The sequence below is a fragment of the Chionomys nivalis genome, chromosome 12 (assembly GCF_950005125.1).
Source record: "Chionomys nivalis chromosome 12, mChiNiv1.1, whole genome shotgun sequence".
NCBI lineage: Eukaryota > Metazoa > Chordata > Mammalia > Rodentia > Cricetidae > Chionomys > Chionomys nivalis.
The window spans coordinates 53,308,854-53,328,263 of record NC_080097.1 but is presented as its reverse complement, the minus strand read 5'-3'; the positions used below and the strand labels follow the sequence as shown (position 1 = coordinate 53,328,263).

The 19,410-nt window shown below is 46.9% G+C and overlaps 1 protein-coding gene across 3 annotated transcripts in view; it reads right to left on the bottom strand.

The window, feature by feature from the left end:
* Atp8a2 (ATPase phospholipid transporting 8A2) overlaps window positions 1-19,410 on the bottom strand; it is a 568,530-nt gene that overhangs the window by 148,855 nt on the left and 400,265 nt on the right. For all 3 annotated transcript variants that reach the window (XM_057785806.1, XM_057785804.1, XM_057785805.1), the window contains exons 31-33: window positions 6,979-7,040; window positions 6,735-6,791; window positions 4,874-4,981 (exon numbers count right to left, since the gene is read on the bottom strand). In XM_057785806.1, coding sequence (XP_057641789.1) covers window positions 4,874-4,981; window positions 6,735-6,791; window positions 6,979-7,040 — 227 coding nt within the window. The remainder of the gene's footprint in view (window positions 1-4,873; window positions 4,982-6,734; window positions 6,792-6,978; window positions 7,041-19,410) is intronic.

The following is a 19,410-nucleotide window of genomic DNA, read 5'->3' as shown; positions in this document are numbered from 1 at the left end:
GAGGGGAAGAAACAACTCTTGAGGGGCTATGCCCCTCAACATGTCGACTTGTCAGAAAATGTGTGAAAATGCCTTGGGAAAGGTGAAGGAGGGCAGACAACCCCATACCAGACCACAGACATCCACCTGAAGACAATGCCTCACCTGGTGCCTGGACAATGCCCACCTGGCAACCCTGGTCCTTGGGAGACACCGAGGAAGGACTGCAGCTGAGCAAGGCGGCCTGCATGCCTTCTCAGCCTGCCTACTGGAGCACATGCAACTTGCAAACCAAACTCAATGTTTTCGCATTTCGTGTGGGCATTCCCAGACCTGAAGTCAAATGGGTGGTACAATCTAGGGGAACACTTCTTGGGGAAGAAGAACCACAGATCACTTTGACTTAGTGACAGCAAAATGATGCGCCTCCACCATGTCTCTCTTTGTTGGCACTTAGCCCAGTGGGGTGTACACTGTATCCCCAAGTGTGCTTGGGAAGCTCACAAATAAATCCACTCCCAATATTTAGGATGAGAAAGAAGAAGGAAGAGGAAGAGGAGATGGAGGATGAAGATGAGGAAGAAGAGGAAGAGGAGGAGGGAGAGGAGGAGGAAGACGAAGAAGAAGAAGAGGAGGAGGGAGAGGAGGAGGGGGAGGAGGAGGGGGGAGGAGAAGGAGGGAGGAGGAGGAGGAGGAGGAGGAGGAGGAGGAGGAGGAGGAGGAGGAGGAGGAGGAAAAGCCCACTCTATGCCATGCCAGTAACTGACTGGCTGGGGCCTGGTGTTTGGCACTGAAGTCAGAGTTAGCAGTTTGTACGCTTTGAAGTGCGAGGGCTTTCGCCTTCTTTTATTAGCAATGAAATGAACTTTAAAGGGAAAAAAGTTGATGAGGAGTATTTTTCCATGGCAAGCCACGTAATGTCTCTGGTACAATTCCCTATTTAGAAAGCAGAGCTGCCCTGAGGCACTTGGGACTACCTGGGGTAGCTCACACAACTCCTGCCCGGGAGAACTTGGTCAAGTGTGGCTATGTTCAGCGGACCACCATCTCTTATAGGAGCTACAATGTTACAGCGGGATATTTCAGAGCAATGACTTCCAAACCAGGCCTCCACACACAGCTCTCTCTCTCCTCCCTCCCCATTTCTCTGTATGCATAATTACACGCACACATTATCTTGAGGGACTGTCATTTTAACAGACAACCTGGGTGAGTCCAATGCAAGCCCTTACTGAGAAAAACTCACTTAGAATCTTTAAGATTCGTTGGCTAAAAGAATCGGGGTTTAACATTGCACAGAATATTTCTGTGCAGAAAGATTCAGACTCATTTGTTCTTCCAGGAAAGGAGAATGCGTGCTCTTGACTTCCCATAGGCTATTTCCATGGCTGGAGAGATGGCTCAGTTATTCTGGGCTAGGCTCCCAGCCACAGGCTGTTTATCCAGAGTGACTAGGCTGGGAGACCTTCTTCCGACTTGGCTGATTAGGAAGTCACTGTAGGTCAAGAGATGTGCCGAGGGGGTGGTGGCATTTGACTGGGGCAGGGTCTCCATCTCCTGACTTGGTGAAATGTGGGGTCTCCCTTCACACAGCCCTGAAGTCAAAAGTCCTGGGAACTGCCTAGAGAAAATTCCAGCACATTACTGTCCTGGCTTTTGATCCAGTTTCCCTGGAAGCCCCACACCAGCAGGGACCCTTGGGGATGGAGGTAAACTAAGAAACTTAGCTGTGTTCTACTTCAGCGTATTTATGCCGTGATAGAGAAATTTCTATTGCATGGCTGTGCTATCCTGGGAAAAACCATCCTCATCAATTCTCCATAGCCCAGGGCCATGCCATTCACCATGATAGACAGACGCAAGCCAAATTCTCTAGATCTAAGTGTGTTCCTAGAAAAATGAAGAGATGTGGTGTCCCTTAAAGGAATGCTGTGTCTTTAGAAGAGTCCACGGGTAGCTTCTTTGATTTCACAAATGTTCACCGAGACTTCCTGGGTGGCGGCTGGGCTTTTCCTCAGCACACCATAAGGTGCCGTGGGGAAAGGGAAACTCTGACAGTGGGAAAGTCGCCCTTCACTCTACAGCCCTTCCTTCCCTTTGCCCGCAAGGGCCTTCAACCCTGTGAGAAAAACTCCAAACAGGACGGACTAGACAAAGAAATGTTTAATCATATTGGTGGGGGAAATCTCAGCAGAAACAATGCATCTTTTCAATGGCTGAAGCTTTTATGAATAGAACACTTGCTGCTATTGCTGTCCCTGGCTCTGGGGAGGGACACCATTTACCATTAGATCCTAGTTCAGTCCTGGAGCATCCAAGAATTAGGTTCATCTGCTAAAACCCCACTGTGGAGTCAACTACAAAGCCCAGTTTATGAAAATCACTAGACGCATTCTTAAAATAATAACTTCCAAAAAGCATCCTTTTTTTCTAGAATGATCTGTATCTTGGGAGTGGATGTGGCTTGGGCCTGCTTGCAACAGTGCCCCTTGGGACTCTTCCTTCTCTGACCACACCTAAACTCAACCGCTGTCTCCTTTGATGACGCAGTTCCTCTGGTGACTGGAGCGAGCCTTTCTGAGGCTTCATGTGGGATGTCAGACTAGTTCCAGGCACGCTCTAGACATTTGTCTGTCCAGCACCATCGCACAGTGTTCAATAGGTCCTTGCTACTACTCAGAGAATCAACAACGACTGCCGAATCAGGCAGCAGGTGAGATGCTGCCATGGGCCATGGCTTGAAAGCCACACACGGTACTCTCACGCCCTTCCCATTTGGATCTCATCCCAGAGGAAGACTAGAGATGCTAAGTAGGTCTTTGATGAACGCTCTATCGGTCCTCTCAGTTGATGTCAAACAGAAGCCTCAGTCTTACCCAGCTGTGTTGTTCCAAAACGACCCATTTGCTTCCTGTCGAAACCGCTCCACAGGCAGGAAGAACATGCCACAGTTTAAGTAAAATACCAAGTGTTCATACCAAAGTGCTGTGCAATTTAACCAAATTGGCGCACTTCTTGGCCCCTTCTGGATGAGAACAGCGTAAGGAGAGCCAAATGTCACTTAATAAAGGGGACATCTGGGAGATGAATTCTAAGGTGACCTCTTCATTTCCTTTCGAGAGTACCTATATATACCAAGATGACTAAGAAATGATGTTACCGGAACATATGATACCATGGCACTGTCTATAAATGTATGGTGTCTTTTGTTGACTGAACTATTGTCAGCCAGCATAAGACACACATGACCTTTGCCCCAGCCCTGGGGAGCTGCGAGCACCCCAGCGGCTCCATGATGAACTCAGCCCCTCTGTAATCTGAAAGTCAGACACTTTATGAGACTGCGACTTGGCAAGCGGCCTGATTCACCACTTTAGAACTGGAGTTACTGAAGCCAACATCCACAGAACGGGGCTTGCTAGAGCAGTCAAGGAAAGGAAGCCTTTGCCAAGGAAGGGTTTTGTTGGCCAGCCGGGCATCCACTGACCCCATCCTGCCAGCAGTGGTTCTCTGCTATTTTAGACACGTGCATACTGTTTGATTCCTTTCTCTACAGACATCAATGAGGGGCATGCAAGGCCCCTCCTGCAGGACAGGGCAGGCCTTCATGGAGGTCCTGCACACTTAGGGGTACTGGATGACTGATTTACCAGGTAAAAGACAAGTGATAATAGCTCCGGGCTATCTCATGAACAAAAGCTCTTGGACATGTCTCTAGACCCAGGGGTTTGTAGTCATTTCTGTAGAGCAATGCAGAGCCGGTTGTCGGCATTGCCATGCCTTGGTGGTCAGGCAATCTCTTCCTAGCCCTGCTTCTGTTTCCGGTATTGTAAACACCCAAATGCACACTCAGGAGGCTAAACCAGCACAGACATCCACTTCTAAGAGCATATGCCCCATAAGAGATGTCTAGTGTTAGTGACAATGACAGTCTAGCAGATAATTGAGACTTAGGTTTGTACATGTTGGTTTGCATCCAGAGAGATGCCAAGGCAGAGCCGGAGAGCGGGTTTCTGGCTATTTGGGAAGGAAACCCAGAGCCTAGAGAATGGGCCTAAAGTGGTCGGACAACGGTGCTTTACTTTACAAAGAGGGATGAGCCTAGCTAGTGAGGCTCCTAGCAGCTCCGAAAGCCTAGGGCTTGGAGCATTCTCTCTTGGGGATCTAAGAGGATCCTGACTATGTGTAGTCCAGCATTTATGGGGTGGACTCATACTGTCTCACTTGGGAACTGAGGAGGCTAGCGCTATAGGCCATACCAAATCCTTTCTCTTCACACCGGATGTGATAGAGTTCAATGACCTAACTGGTCATTGTTGGTGGCTCAGTGTTAGACAATTGGGCATAGGTAATGGAAAGTAAAATCAGAAACAATTCAAACAAATGTAAGATCTCTAATCTCAGCCTCTCTGGCTGGCTTGAAGAGATGAACACAGAGAGAAAGAGATTCTGGCACACCAAGTATCTGGTTACTAGAGTTCTGACGTCGATATTTTACAAGTGACCAGTTAGCAATTAAGCAATCATATACTTATCACTGAACCTGTAATCAACACAAGCTTTGATCATGATGGCCTCAAAACTACTCCCATTCTGTATACAATTACAAACAGTGTTGCACACAACCAACACATAACTAAGGAAATGTGGGCACACCGTGTAAGTCAGAGGACTCAGGGTGACATTTTTCACGGTATTTAAATGTCTCATACCACTTCTGTGGATGAGGCAACCTCTTCCAGCTGCGATTGAATTGGTTCATCTACTGTTAAGTTCTGACGCAAGCAGACGGCAATAGACTTTGCTGAAGTTCACCGTCACAAGACACAGAGAGCTGGTTCACTCACATGTGCACGACCACAGCGGAGAGATGCACGCGATTCACAGTACTGACCTGCCCTTTCATGTCAGGAGCGATGGGGATGGTCGGCCAGATGGTTGAGTAGACACCAAAAAACACCAGCCAGATCAGCATGCTTCCCCACACGGCCAGGTGGCTGAACTGTGGAGGAAACACATGCTTAGGCAGGGCTTTCTGCTGGCCTAGGCGGAGGCGGGGTCCACTCCAGCCCATAAGTTGTCCAACCCCCATCCCACATCCATGACCCTTTCTTGATGGGGAGAAACTGAGGATGTACTAGTTACTGGAGAACTCTGCCTTTCTCAGTAAGTTCCTCGTCTTAGGATTTGTAATGATAACGTCTAATTAATGCAGGCTTATACTACTCTGAAGAGGAAGGTGCTGTGAGTCTCACTTTCTTCTAAAATCCATGCCCCAGTCATGACCCACCCATCCCTGGGCTTATCTCAAGGGTCTGCTTTCTGAAGCAAGGGTGCAGCCATCTAGTGAGAGAGAGATGAGTTGGACAAATGGACAGAACATTCTTATCACCTAAAGACAGCATCTGTCCTTTTTATCACAGAGATTATTTAAAAACAACTCAGAAAGGCTAATACCTATTCTAAAAACTTGAAATAGCATATTTGATAGAGTTTTAAAAATCCACGTACAGTTGTTCACATTCACAGGTACACTGTGACACTCCAAAGCATGTTTATAGTGAGCAATGACCAGACCAGGGTAACTGGCATATCACGTCCACAAAACATAATTTCTGGATGTGGGAACAGCCAAAATTCTTTCTTCCAGTTGTTCTGAAAGTGGGTACTCAGTATAGCTACCCCATATCCTGCAGAACACTAAAGTGAGTCCTGCTACCCTGTTCCACTCTGCACACCCCAGATTTCCCTGTGTGTCCCCACCTCCTTCTCTTCCTTGGCTATAGAAACTAAAACTCTATTCTTCACTTTGATGAGATAAACTTTGGGCAGCTTATGCCCCTTTAAGTTGTTGGTCTTTCTCCTTTGTGCTCTTAATACAATCCCTGACTTATTACCTCTCTACAGCCTACCCTCTAATCCCTCGCAAGCTCTGCCTTTCAGGTTCTATTTTTGAACAAGCACTTCTGTATTGCAACACTCACTGCCTCTTCCTGCAATATTCCTGGCTAAGTCGCTATTCCCACCTCCCATCTGCCATCATCCTTTAAGAGATGCCCTGTTGACCTTCGGTCCTACCCCTTTTGCTTATCACCAGAGCAGGAGATCAGTGAGCTACAGTTACACCTTGGTAGACAGCCACCGTGAAGTGTGGTTGTTACCCCATCTTGGAAATAATAAGAAATGGGATGCTGATAGAATGAACCTGGATAGCTACGCAAATTGTATTCTTTAATCATGAACAATAGTTTCACAGAGGTGTGCTTTAAGGACTCAGAACATGAGATTTAAAGAGAAAAAAAGATGACAAAACTGTTCATGCTGCAATGCGCCCTCTTATTGGAGAATGCACACAAAGGCCAGAGAGTGAAAGACAGCATAGGAGTGCCATAGTAAAGTTATGTGCAAATACCACATTTTCTGATTTCTCTTTCTGTATGTTTTCTCTCTCTCTCTCTCCTCCCTCACTCTCCTTACTTCTTTCCCTCTTCCTCTCTCCCCACCCTCCTCAGTTACAATGAGAGTTTTCATTTCAGGAAGATAATAGTAAGCCTGCTAGGCGCTTAGCAAATAGAGCACCAGGAGTAGTTGGATTCCAAATTCCAAATTGCCTTCATAAAGATTGAAAACAGTTTTACTTGCAAAATTCGAAACAAGACAACTGTATAGTATTTATTGTTTCCCAAGGATTAAATGGAAGTGATTGCATACAACTATCTACCATGGAAAAAGAAATGATTCCAAAGACAACTCACTTTAGTCCAAGCTGTTGTCTCCAAACCAGCTTTCAGACAAACTGTAACCACAACGTACTGTGAAAAAAAAGAGAGGAGTTTGGTGTGACGCAAGTATTTCTCGATCGGAAGTCTGAACTTCAGGGAATCTGATAGCCCATAAAGACGTAGAGTAACTCATTTTGATGTGGAGGGCCTTGCATAACTGGGGAGGTATAACCCACTCGTGTGCCCTTTAGGGATAGCTCAACAGTGCTAAGCTTACCGTGTAAACAATGTTTCCAACAAACAAATAGTCTGTGGCGTGACCGCTGGCCAGCGGAGTATCTGGAAAACAAAGAAGTGCTATCAGTATGGAGAAGGCTACAGTACAATCTGTTGGTTTTTTTCCCCCAGAACATAGAAAATGGAGCAGTAGGAGCATCTCTCAAAGTCTAAGGTCATTTCAAAACAGACTCCTTCATGACTCTAAAGGTACTTTCTCATTATAATGGTATTGTTTTATCATCTTACGTTTTCCTCAAATGAATAATACCAAGTGGCAGATCTTCAAACAAAACCAATGGTTGATTTGCACTGAATGTATAGTTTTCTAAAATCAAGTTATGGTGTGGGACGTCCTTCTGTCTATGTGTTGCTTTTATTGGTTAATGAATAAAGAAACTGGTTTGGCCTGATAGGATAGAACAGAGCTAGGCGGGGGGGGGGGGGGGGGGGAGAACACGACTAAACTGAATGCTGGGAGAAAGGAGGCCGAGTCAGTGAGAAGCCACAGAGACCTGCCACAGCCTCAGGGCGATACACAGATTAATGGAGATGGGTTGAATTAAGATGTAAAAGTTAGCCAATAAGAATCTAGAGCTAATGGGCCAAGCAGTGATTTAATTAATACAGTTTCTGTGTGATTATTTTGGGAGTCTGGGCGGCTGGGAAACAAACAAGTGGCCTCCTATAACAAAGTTATCTTTCTGTCTGACTTGAAAACAAGCAGAACAAGGACTGGTCTAAGAGCATACCAAATGCCTCAGCCAGAGGACCTTCTCGAACCTTTCTCTTTTAAGTTTTGCTAACACAGGGCTGTACAGCATCAAAGCTGGTGCAAAGTGACTGACTCTATTTGGGGAGATATTCGCTGTTCTTTTTCTCTGTCATAACCACATGAGCTTCTGGGAGTCAAAGCGATCCAGTGAGAGGTGTTTCAAGCATAGCTAGGACTTTAAAGTTTCATTTTCACACTTCTTTCTTCCCAGGAGTCCCTAGCAAGGTCTCTTAGTAGCTACAAAGGCAGAGAGACCCTGCTTGGTGGCACCCGCTCTGTGGAAACCTGACTCTAACTCTGATCCTGAGTGTGCTAAACTAGTTTCAAGTCAGGAATGGCTTCCATCTCTGCCCCTCCTTGGCACTCAGGTTCAGATTGGGAGGAGGGGACGGGGAACAATGACTCCAACACACGAGCCAGGTCTCAGGGACGTCTGTGTTCACATTGCCAGCGCAGCTGCTGCTACCCACCCGTATTTGGGATGACTACCTCATCTAATCTGTTGAAGATTCTGTTTATTTTTCTAAAAAGGTGTGCTAATCGGATTGAGTTCCAGGTAAGTTCTGGTTGTGGGATGGTCCCTGGGTCCAGCTCTAGGGTCCAGCTTTGCTCCTGGCCCTGAGAAGTCAGTCTGTGGCCGGAGTGGCAGGCACCAGGGCTGCATTAACCACAGTCCTGAACTTCATGACTGTTGCTGGGGGTTGTTAAGAGCTACACTAGGAGTTCAGAAAGAGATTCCACCACAGCCATAAACAGAAAGCTCTGGGGACCCAGGGGGAGAGGTGATAAAGAAAGGGGAGAAGGTGAGGGAGAACCCCATTTAAAGCAAGCACAGAGAAAGTTGGAAAAGGGAGCCGCTAAATTAATTTCAGTAAGAGAACACACTGACTTGTGGACTGAGTATCCCTCATCTGAAAACCTAGAATCTTAAGTGTTTAGAAATCCCACTGAAGCCTCTTAGGGGCTGGGTTAGGGACAGTCAATGAGTGGAGTCTATGTTAACCATTCCACAGTTCAAAATCTTCGAGCAAGGAAATGCTTCCGGTCCCAAGTTAGGGATACTCATCCTGTCCTTGCGGACAGCCGTTCTAAACTGAGAGTGTCTATTTCTAGAAACTGGGTCTGAGGTTATCGTAACAGTGGATGCAGCACTTCAAAGACATGCTCCACTGAGGGTCATGTGACATTAGACAGGGGTGGCTTATTTAACAAAGATCATAGCCACGAAAGGAGTAAGTTCAGTCTTTTATGTTCTCAAATCTACCCTGTGCAAGGCACTGTGGGAACTGGGAAGAGGAGGCTCCCGCCTTTATGGAGTTTGAATGACAGAGCATACGCAAATGAACAAATTGATATATAGTCAGCTATGAAGAAATTTAAGCTATACTATTTGAGAGAGGTAACACATAAACAAATCAGAATGACAGAGAGGAGTTAACTAAATGATCATTAAACACAGGCTCTGGGAAAGAAAAGGAATGGCTAAGAATCTTAATGAAAACAGTGCTTGACGAGCTCAAAGTCTATTACGAAGACCAGTGTGTTTGGAGATTCAGGGAGAGAGGAAACAGCCAGAGGCCAACAGAGGCGGGCTGTACCAAAGCATCTGCACTTCTATGGTAATCATGGCTGATGATGACTGGAGGGTGCTGAGCCTTCGGTGAAATGGTTTCGAATATTCTCAGAGGAACAATGCGACTCACGGGTGAACAGAATAGGGATGATGACAAGTACAGTGCCAGTTTGGCAAGGGACGGTGGCCAGCTGTGCAGGTGATGAAGGGCGATACTGGTAACAGCAGAGTGGCACATGGGCTGTGGCAGCCGCTGGCTCCATCCACTTGCTTACCTTTAAATTAACTGAAAAAAATCGGTTCAAAAAGAAACCCCAGAGGCTTGGGAGGAGGAGGACGGGAGAATGAGATGTTGCTCGAAGGGCACAGAGCTAAAAGATGGAGGTGAAGAAACAGTTTTGCACTAGCTAGACCAGCAAGCTCTGTGTAACTAGGATCTCTATTTCCACATAGAGAAGGGTTCAAATTTCAGAGTTTACTTATGTCCATGCCTATTATTACAATATAAAATTAACAAAACATCACAGGGCCAAAATAATATAAACTTTAGAAGAGATGAAAGGAGCACATCTTCCTAGCCCCAGATTTAAGAATGATCTCAAGAAAAGATGCCACAAGCGTAGTGACAAACCAAGGACAATTAGAAGCAAAACTAGAGACGTTTTTGTGTTTCAGATAACACCATCAAGAAAATGAGGAAAAGAGCAAAAGAATGGAGGAAACACTTGTACATCATGTGTCTGATGAGAAGCTTGTGTCTAGGACATGGAAAGAACCCAACAGCATGAAACTTCTCAATATGAGCATGGGCAAAGGACCTGGATAGATAGCTTTAGCAGAGAAGATACTCAAATGACTGACAGGGATTCAGAGAACTCAACATGATTGGGAATAAAGGAAACAATCTCAAAGCCATTTGAAGAATCACTTCATACCCACTAGGACGGCTATGCCAACAATGACAATCAAAGGGTCATAGCCAGGCGGTGGTGGCACACACCTTTAATCCCAGCACTTGAGAAGCAGAGGCAGGCTCTGTGAGTTGGAGGCCAGCCTGGTCTACAGAAAGAATTCCAGGATAACCGGGACTGTTACACAGAGAAACCCTGTCTCGCAAAACCAAAAAAAGAGAGTCAACAAAAGTGCAGAGACCTGTAATCGTTCACACACAGCCGGAAGCTGAGTAAGCTGTGCAGACATTTTGGGAAACTATTGGCACTTCCTAAAAAAGATTGTGCACATTTATTACACGGCCCAGTAATTCCCAAGAAATATGAAAATGCGAACGGAACACAAAAGCTTATACATGACTGTTCATAGCGGCATTATTCACAGCTGCCCATGAAGCCTAAAACAATGGGCATCATTATTCCTCACTCACAGTAGCCTATTCATAATGCAGATGTCCATCAACCGGTGAATGAACAAATAACTGTCCATCACTCAGTGAGGGGCGCATCAATACAATAGAGCATTATTGAGAAATAACGAGGAACGAAGTATGGGTACATGCCACAGTACGGACGAACCTTGAAAAGGGAAAGAAACCAGGATCAAAAAGCCATATGTTACATGCTTCTGTTTATATAAAACGTCCAGAGTGGACAGATCTGCACAGACATGCTGCAGTTGCCAGGAGCTGAGGGTTTGGGGGCCGGGTGACAGCTTTTGGGGGTGATGAAACATTTGGAAGTTAATGACGATGACGTGGTTGGGTTGTGTAATGATATTATACCCTGAATTGGGTGAACTGTACAATGCACATATAGAGATACAATTCTGTAATGATGAAGCTGCTACAGAGACTTGGTTCACTGGTCACACTGGACACATTTTAGAGGCTCAGAAGTCACAGGTGTCTAGTGGCTACTGTCCTGGGCAGCAGATACATACACCTCCCCCCCCCCCCCCCGAAGTCCAACTGACAATACGGGCCAGAAAGGCCATGTCAGAGGTACTGAGAAGTGACAGAAGCTGGCAAATATTTCAAAGTAGAATGCCTTTTTTTCTTTTTGCTCACAACGTAGAGGGACAATGGCAGGGAATATGAGGGACCTCAGGCTGAGCAGGGAGATAAATGGGTGACTGATTTGTCACGGAGACAGTCACCTAGTCTTTGCCGTAGGAAGACTGGCTGGAGGAGGAGCCGTGAGGACCTGCAGCAGCGTCTGCAATTCACGATAGGAATGGACAACATGAAACATGACTGCATGCAACAGAAAGACTTTGGTAAATGAAGCAGGGGAAGGAATTAGCTTAGCAGGCAAATCCGGGTCATGAGAGTTAGGAGATGCTGGTACAACCTGGCTTTCTTACTCCCCAGTTCCACTGGCAGAGAGGTTTTTATTTATTTATTTTAGATTTGAGACTGAGCCCTATAAGCCTCATTTCTAACATGGAGGTCTCATTGAGGGACAGAGATTAAAGAGGAAGATACAGTGACAGTGCCTGAAATGAGCCCCAAGTTTCCCTTTGGGTAGGAAATGCACCATGCTCTTAGCTGTTCCATCCGCCCCTGCATTCAGTGGCAGAGATGCGAGCTTCAGCTCCTCTTCCTCTACTTGGTCCAGATGGATTTCCCAGTCTACCCATCCTGTGTCTTCACAAGCACAGAGAGTTTTAGCTGGGATGAGCAATGATCTGGAGCCTTGGTGGTCCATCTATACTGAGCCTAGGGAACCTAGAAAAAACTCTGGCCAGGTGGGAGTTAGATGAAGAGGAAGACTGAGCCAAAACACAAAGCCCGTAGTCACGGTCTCGCAGATTTGGCTGTTGTTTGAGTGTTGGGACAATCCCCAAATGCCAGCATTACTGACATACACAACCACATCTGGCCTGACATTTTTTTTTTCTTTTATCTGCGGTGCTGGTGACAGAAATCAGGACTTTACACATATTAGGGAAGTGCTCCTTGCTGAGTTCTAACCCCCCTATGCCCAGTTGTTTTGTTTTGTTTTTGAGACACAGTATTGCTGGAGCCTCGCTGGCATCAAGCTGATTACTCTCGCCTCAGATTCATCAGGGTTGGAATCATAAGTGTGCAAACTACACTCAGTCCGAGTCTCCTCTGGTGTCAGTATTTCCAGTGGAGGCTGATTCATGGACCAAAAGAGATTTGAAAATGTGAAGCATTTGTCTAATACAGAGGGCTCAGAGTGCAATCTGCATTGTATGCACACTGTAAAATAAATAGGAAGGGATAATCTGAGAGGAAGGAGAGCTGACCTGAAGGGAAGAACTGACCTGAGAGAGGGGGAGGGCTGACCTGAGAGAGGAGGGAGGGCAGACCTGAGAGAGGAGAGAGGGTTGACCTGAGAGAGGAGGGAGGGCAGACCTGAGAGAGGAGGGAGGGCTGACCTGAGGAGGAGGGAGGAGTAACCTGGAAAAGGAGACCATTCAATATCTATTCCTAAAGCCTACTGAATGATTTCCACGGGGTGAAGAAAATAGTCAACTTACTATGTACTTGGCTTGCCGCAGCTGAGCCGCCTTTAGACTGAGCTGCAGCTAGCTGTATGTGACAGATCCTCTGTCATGATGGTGCTCAGGCTCTACACAAGGGAGGAGAGCTGTCCTGGAGAGCAGGGCACTCTCTGAGACGCGGACAGTCTGAGGTGTCAAGAGGAGCCCCATGCAAGCAGCTTGGGAGTCTGTTCTTCCAGACACATGTTGCTCGCGATATTTACAGTGGGTTCAGGGACCAGCAGAATGTAGGTAGGCTTAGACAGACAGATGAGGTGTGGAGGCAGCCATTATAGCAAGCTTCTGTGGACAACTGGGACAAAACCACACTGGCTTCCGTATTAAGTAGTAACAGTTCCTAAAATGCTGTATGCAAAATTTCTTTGAAAATAGTTGTGGGGAAAGCCACAATTTATAAGAAAAGTATGTCTCGTCTTCTGAACAGACAGAACGATCAGGGAACCCCTTTAGAATCCTCCAAAGGGGAGACTGACGACGCTTCACAAAGATGCAATTAACTGTTCGTTAAAAACATCACATCGTTACCCAGCCAAGCCACAGCGTTCAGGACTGGCTCCAACAAAAGGCGAAAGGTCCTAGCAGGGTTCTGTATGGCTAAAAGGACAGGACGTGGCAATCACGAAAGCAGATGGGAGATACATATGTGGACTTCTGCTGGAGTAAGAACCAGGGGACAGCTGAGCGACAGCCACAGGCATCTTGTCCTGGAGAAGGCATTAGGGAGCACTCAGGAACACCGGCCTCTTCTCCTGCCATAAGGGTATTTGCCAAGACATTTTGGTTGGAACCGATGCCAAGTCCCCGCTGCCTTCTCTTCCTCTGCTTCGAAACTTTCAGCAGAACTATTTCAGACTCCAGACTCTCAGGCGGGACCCCACCCCCTGCCTAAGCAGCTGGGCCTCTTAAGATTCCAGAGGCTCAGAGAAGCTACAGAAGGCTTGCTACTCCTGGGTTTATATCCAGAGCAGAGATATTGTCCAGGATTCAGATAACTTTTACAAATAAACTTTCAGAACCGAACCTGTGGACACGGCTCCACTATCGCTCCCGCCAGCCCCGCTATTTCTGCTCCCAACTACACATTCATAAAGAGGACATTTATTTTCTCCCCTGTCTCTATAGAGAGTGGGATGAAATGTTGGAAAGGACTCTCTAAAAACAAGGGTTTATACAAGTGGTAGCGATTATAATTACATTCATGACGGCGCTGGGTTAAGTTCCTGGTTACATGAGCCTTGGGGTTTTCTTCTTGCTTTGCCATCTCAGCTGGATGAAGTTAAGGATACGGAACTCAAATTTCAGTATCTTTTTCCCCTTGTGTTTACTAAAAATAGACTTGAAAAGGGAAGTTAAAAATGAGAGAAGGTAAACTTGGTGGTGACACCTAATATCAATGTGGCCACGGACAGGTTTTTTTTTTTTTTTTTTTTTTTTTTTTGTATCTCTGGTGCACAGATAATGTACATTCCCCAGGCTCTGGTACCTGGACGGGGCCCCCGACAAAATTCTGCCAACAGTGGTGAATAGAAGTGTGAGATTCATTTAGGAAGGAACAAACAAAACTCTCCGGCTTGTATGGAAGCTGAGGGTGAGGTCAGGGGCTGTGGACTCAGGGGAGCCTGTGGGACTGAACCTGACGGCTGTTGGCACCAGGTGCAGTGCCCCACAGTCCTCTCTAGGCACAAGAATGGCTCTGGGAAGCTGTCCTTCAGTTAAACCCACTGGTAGCCATATCAGCTAACAACAGATGGAGACGGAAGCTTTTATGCTATCCTCTCTCTGCCTAGGAAGGACTTGGACTCAGGACGAATAGATGGAGGGTCTGATGCATGGTCCTCACACAGAAGAAAGCAGGTGGCTATCACCTACATTGTGAGGAGATCTCAGCAATAGCTGTGCCCCTCCTTCCTCAGTCTCTCACAGATGGAGTCATCTTCTTCTCACCAAAAGAGCACGTGCCTGTTTCCTTGTTAAGGGCTGTGAGTTCAGCCACTCTTCCCTCTGTGCCCACGAGGCTCCCAAGCTTAGGCATACAATGGGAATGACATGTTGGTGGCTTGTCATTTCAGGTATTTGTGAGGCAGAGGCAAGACTGAAAGCTCGAGGCATTACCGAGTGTGTGTGGAAATCAGAGTCACTCGGCCAAATTATCAAGGTTCTACTTCAGAATTAAAAAAAAAGAGAGAGAGAAACAGTAAGAAGTAAGAAGAAGGCTGGGGATGCAGTCCAGCAGTACGGTTCACCCACTACCACCCCAAATAAAAAGAACATATTCTCTTCACTTGATAGACTAGGATCATCAAGACTTTTATGTTGTTTAAGACATGCTTAAAATGGAAATCATGGGCCTGAGGGGTACACAAGAAAATTCCATGGAGGATTCATTAGAACTTGCAGGAGAAGAGGGCAAAACATGGGCCAGAACCTTCAAGGGTTCTCAGAGAAAGAGGTAACTGGTTAAGGTGCCCTGAGAACGTTTAGGATTGGAAAGCCTGAATAACGTCAGCAGATCTGGACCATAGGGGTCTTCCCTGGTGCTAGGAGCACTGACTAGAGCTAACATAAGGAGGAATACGGGTGTATAGAGTTTGCTGAGGAGATGCCTGGAGGCCTGTCTGTCTGCCGAAATCTTGTCATCAGGAAGCCTGTCTACTGAGCGCTTGTCACCAGCCACCCACAGAAATTAACCCGCCCTGGAGGAACAGCTTCTCCAGGATCAAAGGCTTAAGTGGGAGTGCCAAGAGCACAGGAAACATACAGTTAACACACTACTGACCAGTGCACACCCCTGACCAGTGCACACCCCTGACCAGCGCACGCCTCTGACCGGTGCACACCCCTGACCAGCACACGCCTCTGACCAGTGCACACCCCTGGCCAATGCACACCCCTGACCAGCACATGCCTCTGATCAGTGCATACCCCTGACCGGTGCACACCCCTGACCAGTGCACACCCCTGACCGGTGCACACCCCTGACCAGCACACGCCTCTGACCAGTGTACACTCCTGACCGGTGCACACCCCTGACCAGTGCACACCCCTGACCAATGCACACCCCTGAGCAGTGTACACCCCTGACCAGTGCACACCCTTGACCAGCGCACACCTCTGACCAGTGCACACCCCTGACCAGCGCACGCCTCTGACCAGTGCACACCCCTGACCAGCGCACACCCCTGACCAGCACACGCCTCTGACCAGTACACACCCCTGACCAGTGCACACCTCTGACCAGTGCACACCCCTGACCAGTGCACACCTTTGATCGGTGCACATCCCTGACCGGTGCACACCCCTGACCAGCGCACGCCTCTGACCGGTGCACACCCCTGACCAGCGCACACCCCTGACCAGCACACGCCTCTGACCAGTGCACACCCCTGACCAGTGCACACCTCTGACCAGTGCACACCCCTGACCAGTGCACACCTTTGATCGGTGCACATCCCTGACCGGTGCACATCCCTGACCAGCAGACGCCTCTGACCAGTGCACACCTCTGACCAGTGCACACCCCTGACCGGTGCACACCCCTGACCAGTGCACACCCCTGACCAGTGCACACCCCTGACTGGTGCACACCCCTGGCCAGCACACACCTCTGATCAGTGCACACCCGTGGCCAGCACACGCCTCTGACCAGTGCACACCCCTGAGCAGTATACACCCCTGACCAGCACATGCTTCTGACCAGTGCACACCCCTGACTGGTGCACATCCCCGATTGGTGCACACCCCTGACCAGTGAACACCCTGACTGGTGCACACCCCTGACCGGTGCACACCCCTGACCAGTGCACACCCGACCAGAGCACTCCCAAGTGGAGTGCATCCTGGCTGAAGACATTCCCTTGAGCTTTTTGCCAAACTACAGAAACAGAAACGTGGAATGCTGATTTACACCTGTTTATTCACTTAGGTGTTTGCCTCCATCTGGTCTAGTGTCTCAGAGTGTCCTGAGAATGTTAGGTTTCTTGGGAACACATTCCGTCTGACCTGGGCCCCCCTCTTCAAATCTTCCCTGGCTGTGAGTTCCAGAACAGAAAGGGTCGTGTGTTCTGTGCATCTCTAGCACTTGGGAGTCCCCTTGTCTAGAGAATGTGCCCATTCCTCTGCTTTGTCTCATGAAGAGGTGTGATTGAGTTTAAGAGCTCACAGAATGCTGGCAGACTTGCCTAAATCCAGCTCAGTGTGGAGCAAGTCATGAGTGTTTATAGGATGCACATCGGAGCTCACAGCAGCAGTGACAGTCATAATATTATAGGCTAGCACGATCACAGCATCTGCGACAGACCTGATCTCACAGTAGTGACGCATTTGGTGCATAACTGCCTTTTCCAGAGTTGAAAAGCCTGTTTCTTAACCAGGGTCAATACTGAAGTATCTCCATGCTATCTTTTCTTCTTAAAAGTGACTGATTACTTCCACTCTGGACTCCAGGGAACTGAGGTCAGCATTGGAGTAGCTCCCTATAGACGTGATAAAACACTACAGTCCACAGCAATTGGGAGAGAAAAGGGCTTATTGGTGCACAGGCTCTGACCGCAGTCCATCACAAGGGGAAGTCAGGGCAGCAACTCAAGGCTTGAACCTGGGGTTTAGAACTGACGCAGTGACCGTGAGGGAATGCTGTTTCTCAGGCTCACACTCAGCTCCCTTTCTTATACCTCAGGACCACCTGCAAAGGGATGGCACCGCCCACAGTGGGCTAAGGGACCTCCCATATCAATAATTAATTAAGAGTCCTCCCACCCCCACAGACCTCCTTATAGGCTACTCCAACAGAGACATTTTCTCAGCTGAGGTTCTTTCTCCCCTGATGACCCTAGCTTGTGTCAAGTTGAAAAACAAGCAAACAAAACAAAACAAAAAAAAAACCAACCAAACAAACAACAACAAAAAAAGAAAAGAACCAGCACCAATATTTTAATGGAAGTTTTCTCTTCTGAGAAGAACATTCCTTCTTCTCTTTTCTTCCTTTATAAATTTCATCAAGGAAAATCAGAAAAAATTTCAAATCAAAATTAATTTTATGTTCTTTTGCCAATAATCACATTCCACTTCAAGGAGGGCCGTCCATCTGTGTAGGCTGGAAATGCCAATGGAAGCCCGAGAGCAGCCAACATGGCCCTGAGTTGTGGGACCTGAGACCACGCCATGCATAATCTCAACCTATGGACATGTTCAGATCAAAGCGGTGGTGGATTTAGGTAAATCACATCAGGTGCTTGATGGTAGGACACTGAGAGAAATCTGATTTATTGATTTTCCTGAGAGGAAAAATTTATTTTGAAACTTGGAAGGAGTCCCCACAAACTCCATGAACATGACTGCTTTGGAAGTCTATCCAAAACCATGCAAAAATAAGCAAAGGAAAATTCTTGGAAACATTCTAGAAAATGAATGACCTGCCCACACCTTAAGAATATTTCTTCCCTAGATCATATTGCCCTAGCAAAAATAAATAGAGCTCATAGGTGCCCGAGCCTTTTGCCACCAACGGTTGGGAGAGGGTTTTATAATAACACTCATCGATTTTGTGACATCATTCACGTGGTAACATATGAAGATGCAAAGTCACTCTAGAGACCTTAGTCCTGGTCAAACAAAGGTTCCTCCAGACTTTGAGTAGGGGTGAGGCTGAGGAAGGGCTTCAGGAAGCAGCTGAGGAAGGAGGGAGGCAGGCCTGAAGACACTCTGTACTAGATGGGGTCCTTAGCTTTGGAGAGCACCCAGGATTGTCTCAAATTGGCACTATGTTTCTGTACTCTACTCTTGGAGACAGAGTACATGTTTCTTATTTTTTTTAAAGGTTTTTTTATTGCCAGGCAGTGGTGGTGCACTTGTGAGGCAGAGGCAGGCAGATCTCTGTGAGTTCAAAACTAGCTTGGTCTACAGAGTGAATTCCAGGACAGGCGCCAAAGCTACACAGAGAAACTCTGTGTTGAAAAGCCAAAAAATTTATTATGATTACTACTATTACAATTATCTTAGTTATAGATTTATTATTATAATTACTACTATTATTTTAATATTTCATGTGTATGTGTGTGTTTCTTTCTGTATGGTTTTGTATATGGGAGAGTAGGTGCCTAAGGAAGTCAGTGGCATCAGATACCTTGGAGCTGGAGTTACAGATGGAGGGAGGGAAGAAAGAAGGAAGGAAGGAAGGAAGGGGGGAGGGAGGGAAAGTAAAGGAAAGAAATGGAAGAAGGAAGGAAGGGAGGAGTGAAAGAAAGAAGGGAGGGAGGGAAAATAATTCATTTGTATTTAGGACATTAAATCACTTTCTGGAGTTTTACCATTGACATCCTACCAAATCTATCTATATAAATAAAATGATATGTGTTGTTTTTATTGGTTAATGAATAACTCTCTTTGGGTCAATGGTTGAGCAGAGTAAAGCCAGGCAGGAAATCAGAACAGAGATAGAGAGAGTAGACAGAGTTGAAGAGACACCATGTAGCTACCTAAGGATAAAGATGCCAGAAAATTTTACTGGTAGGCCACAGCCTCGTAGTGATACATAGATGAAAAGAAATGTGTTATTAAGAGTTAGCCAGGAATATGCCTAAGCTATTGGCCAAGCAGTGTTGTAA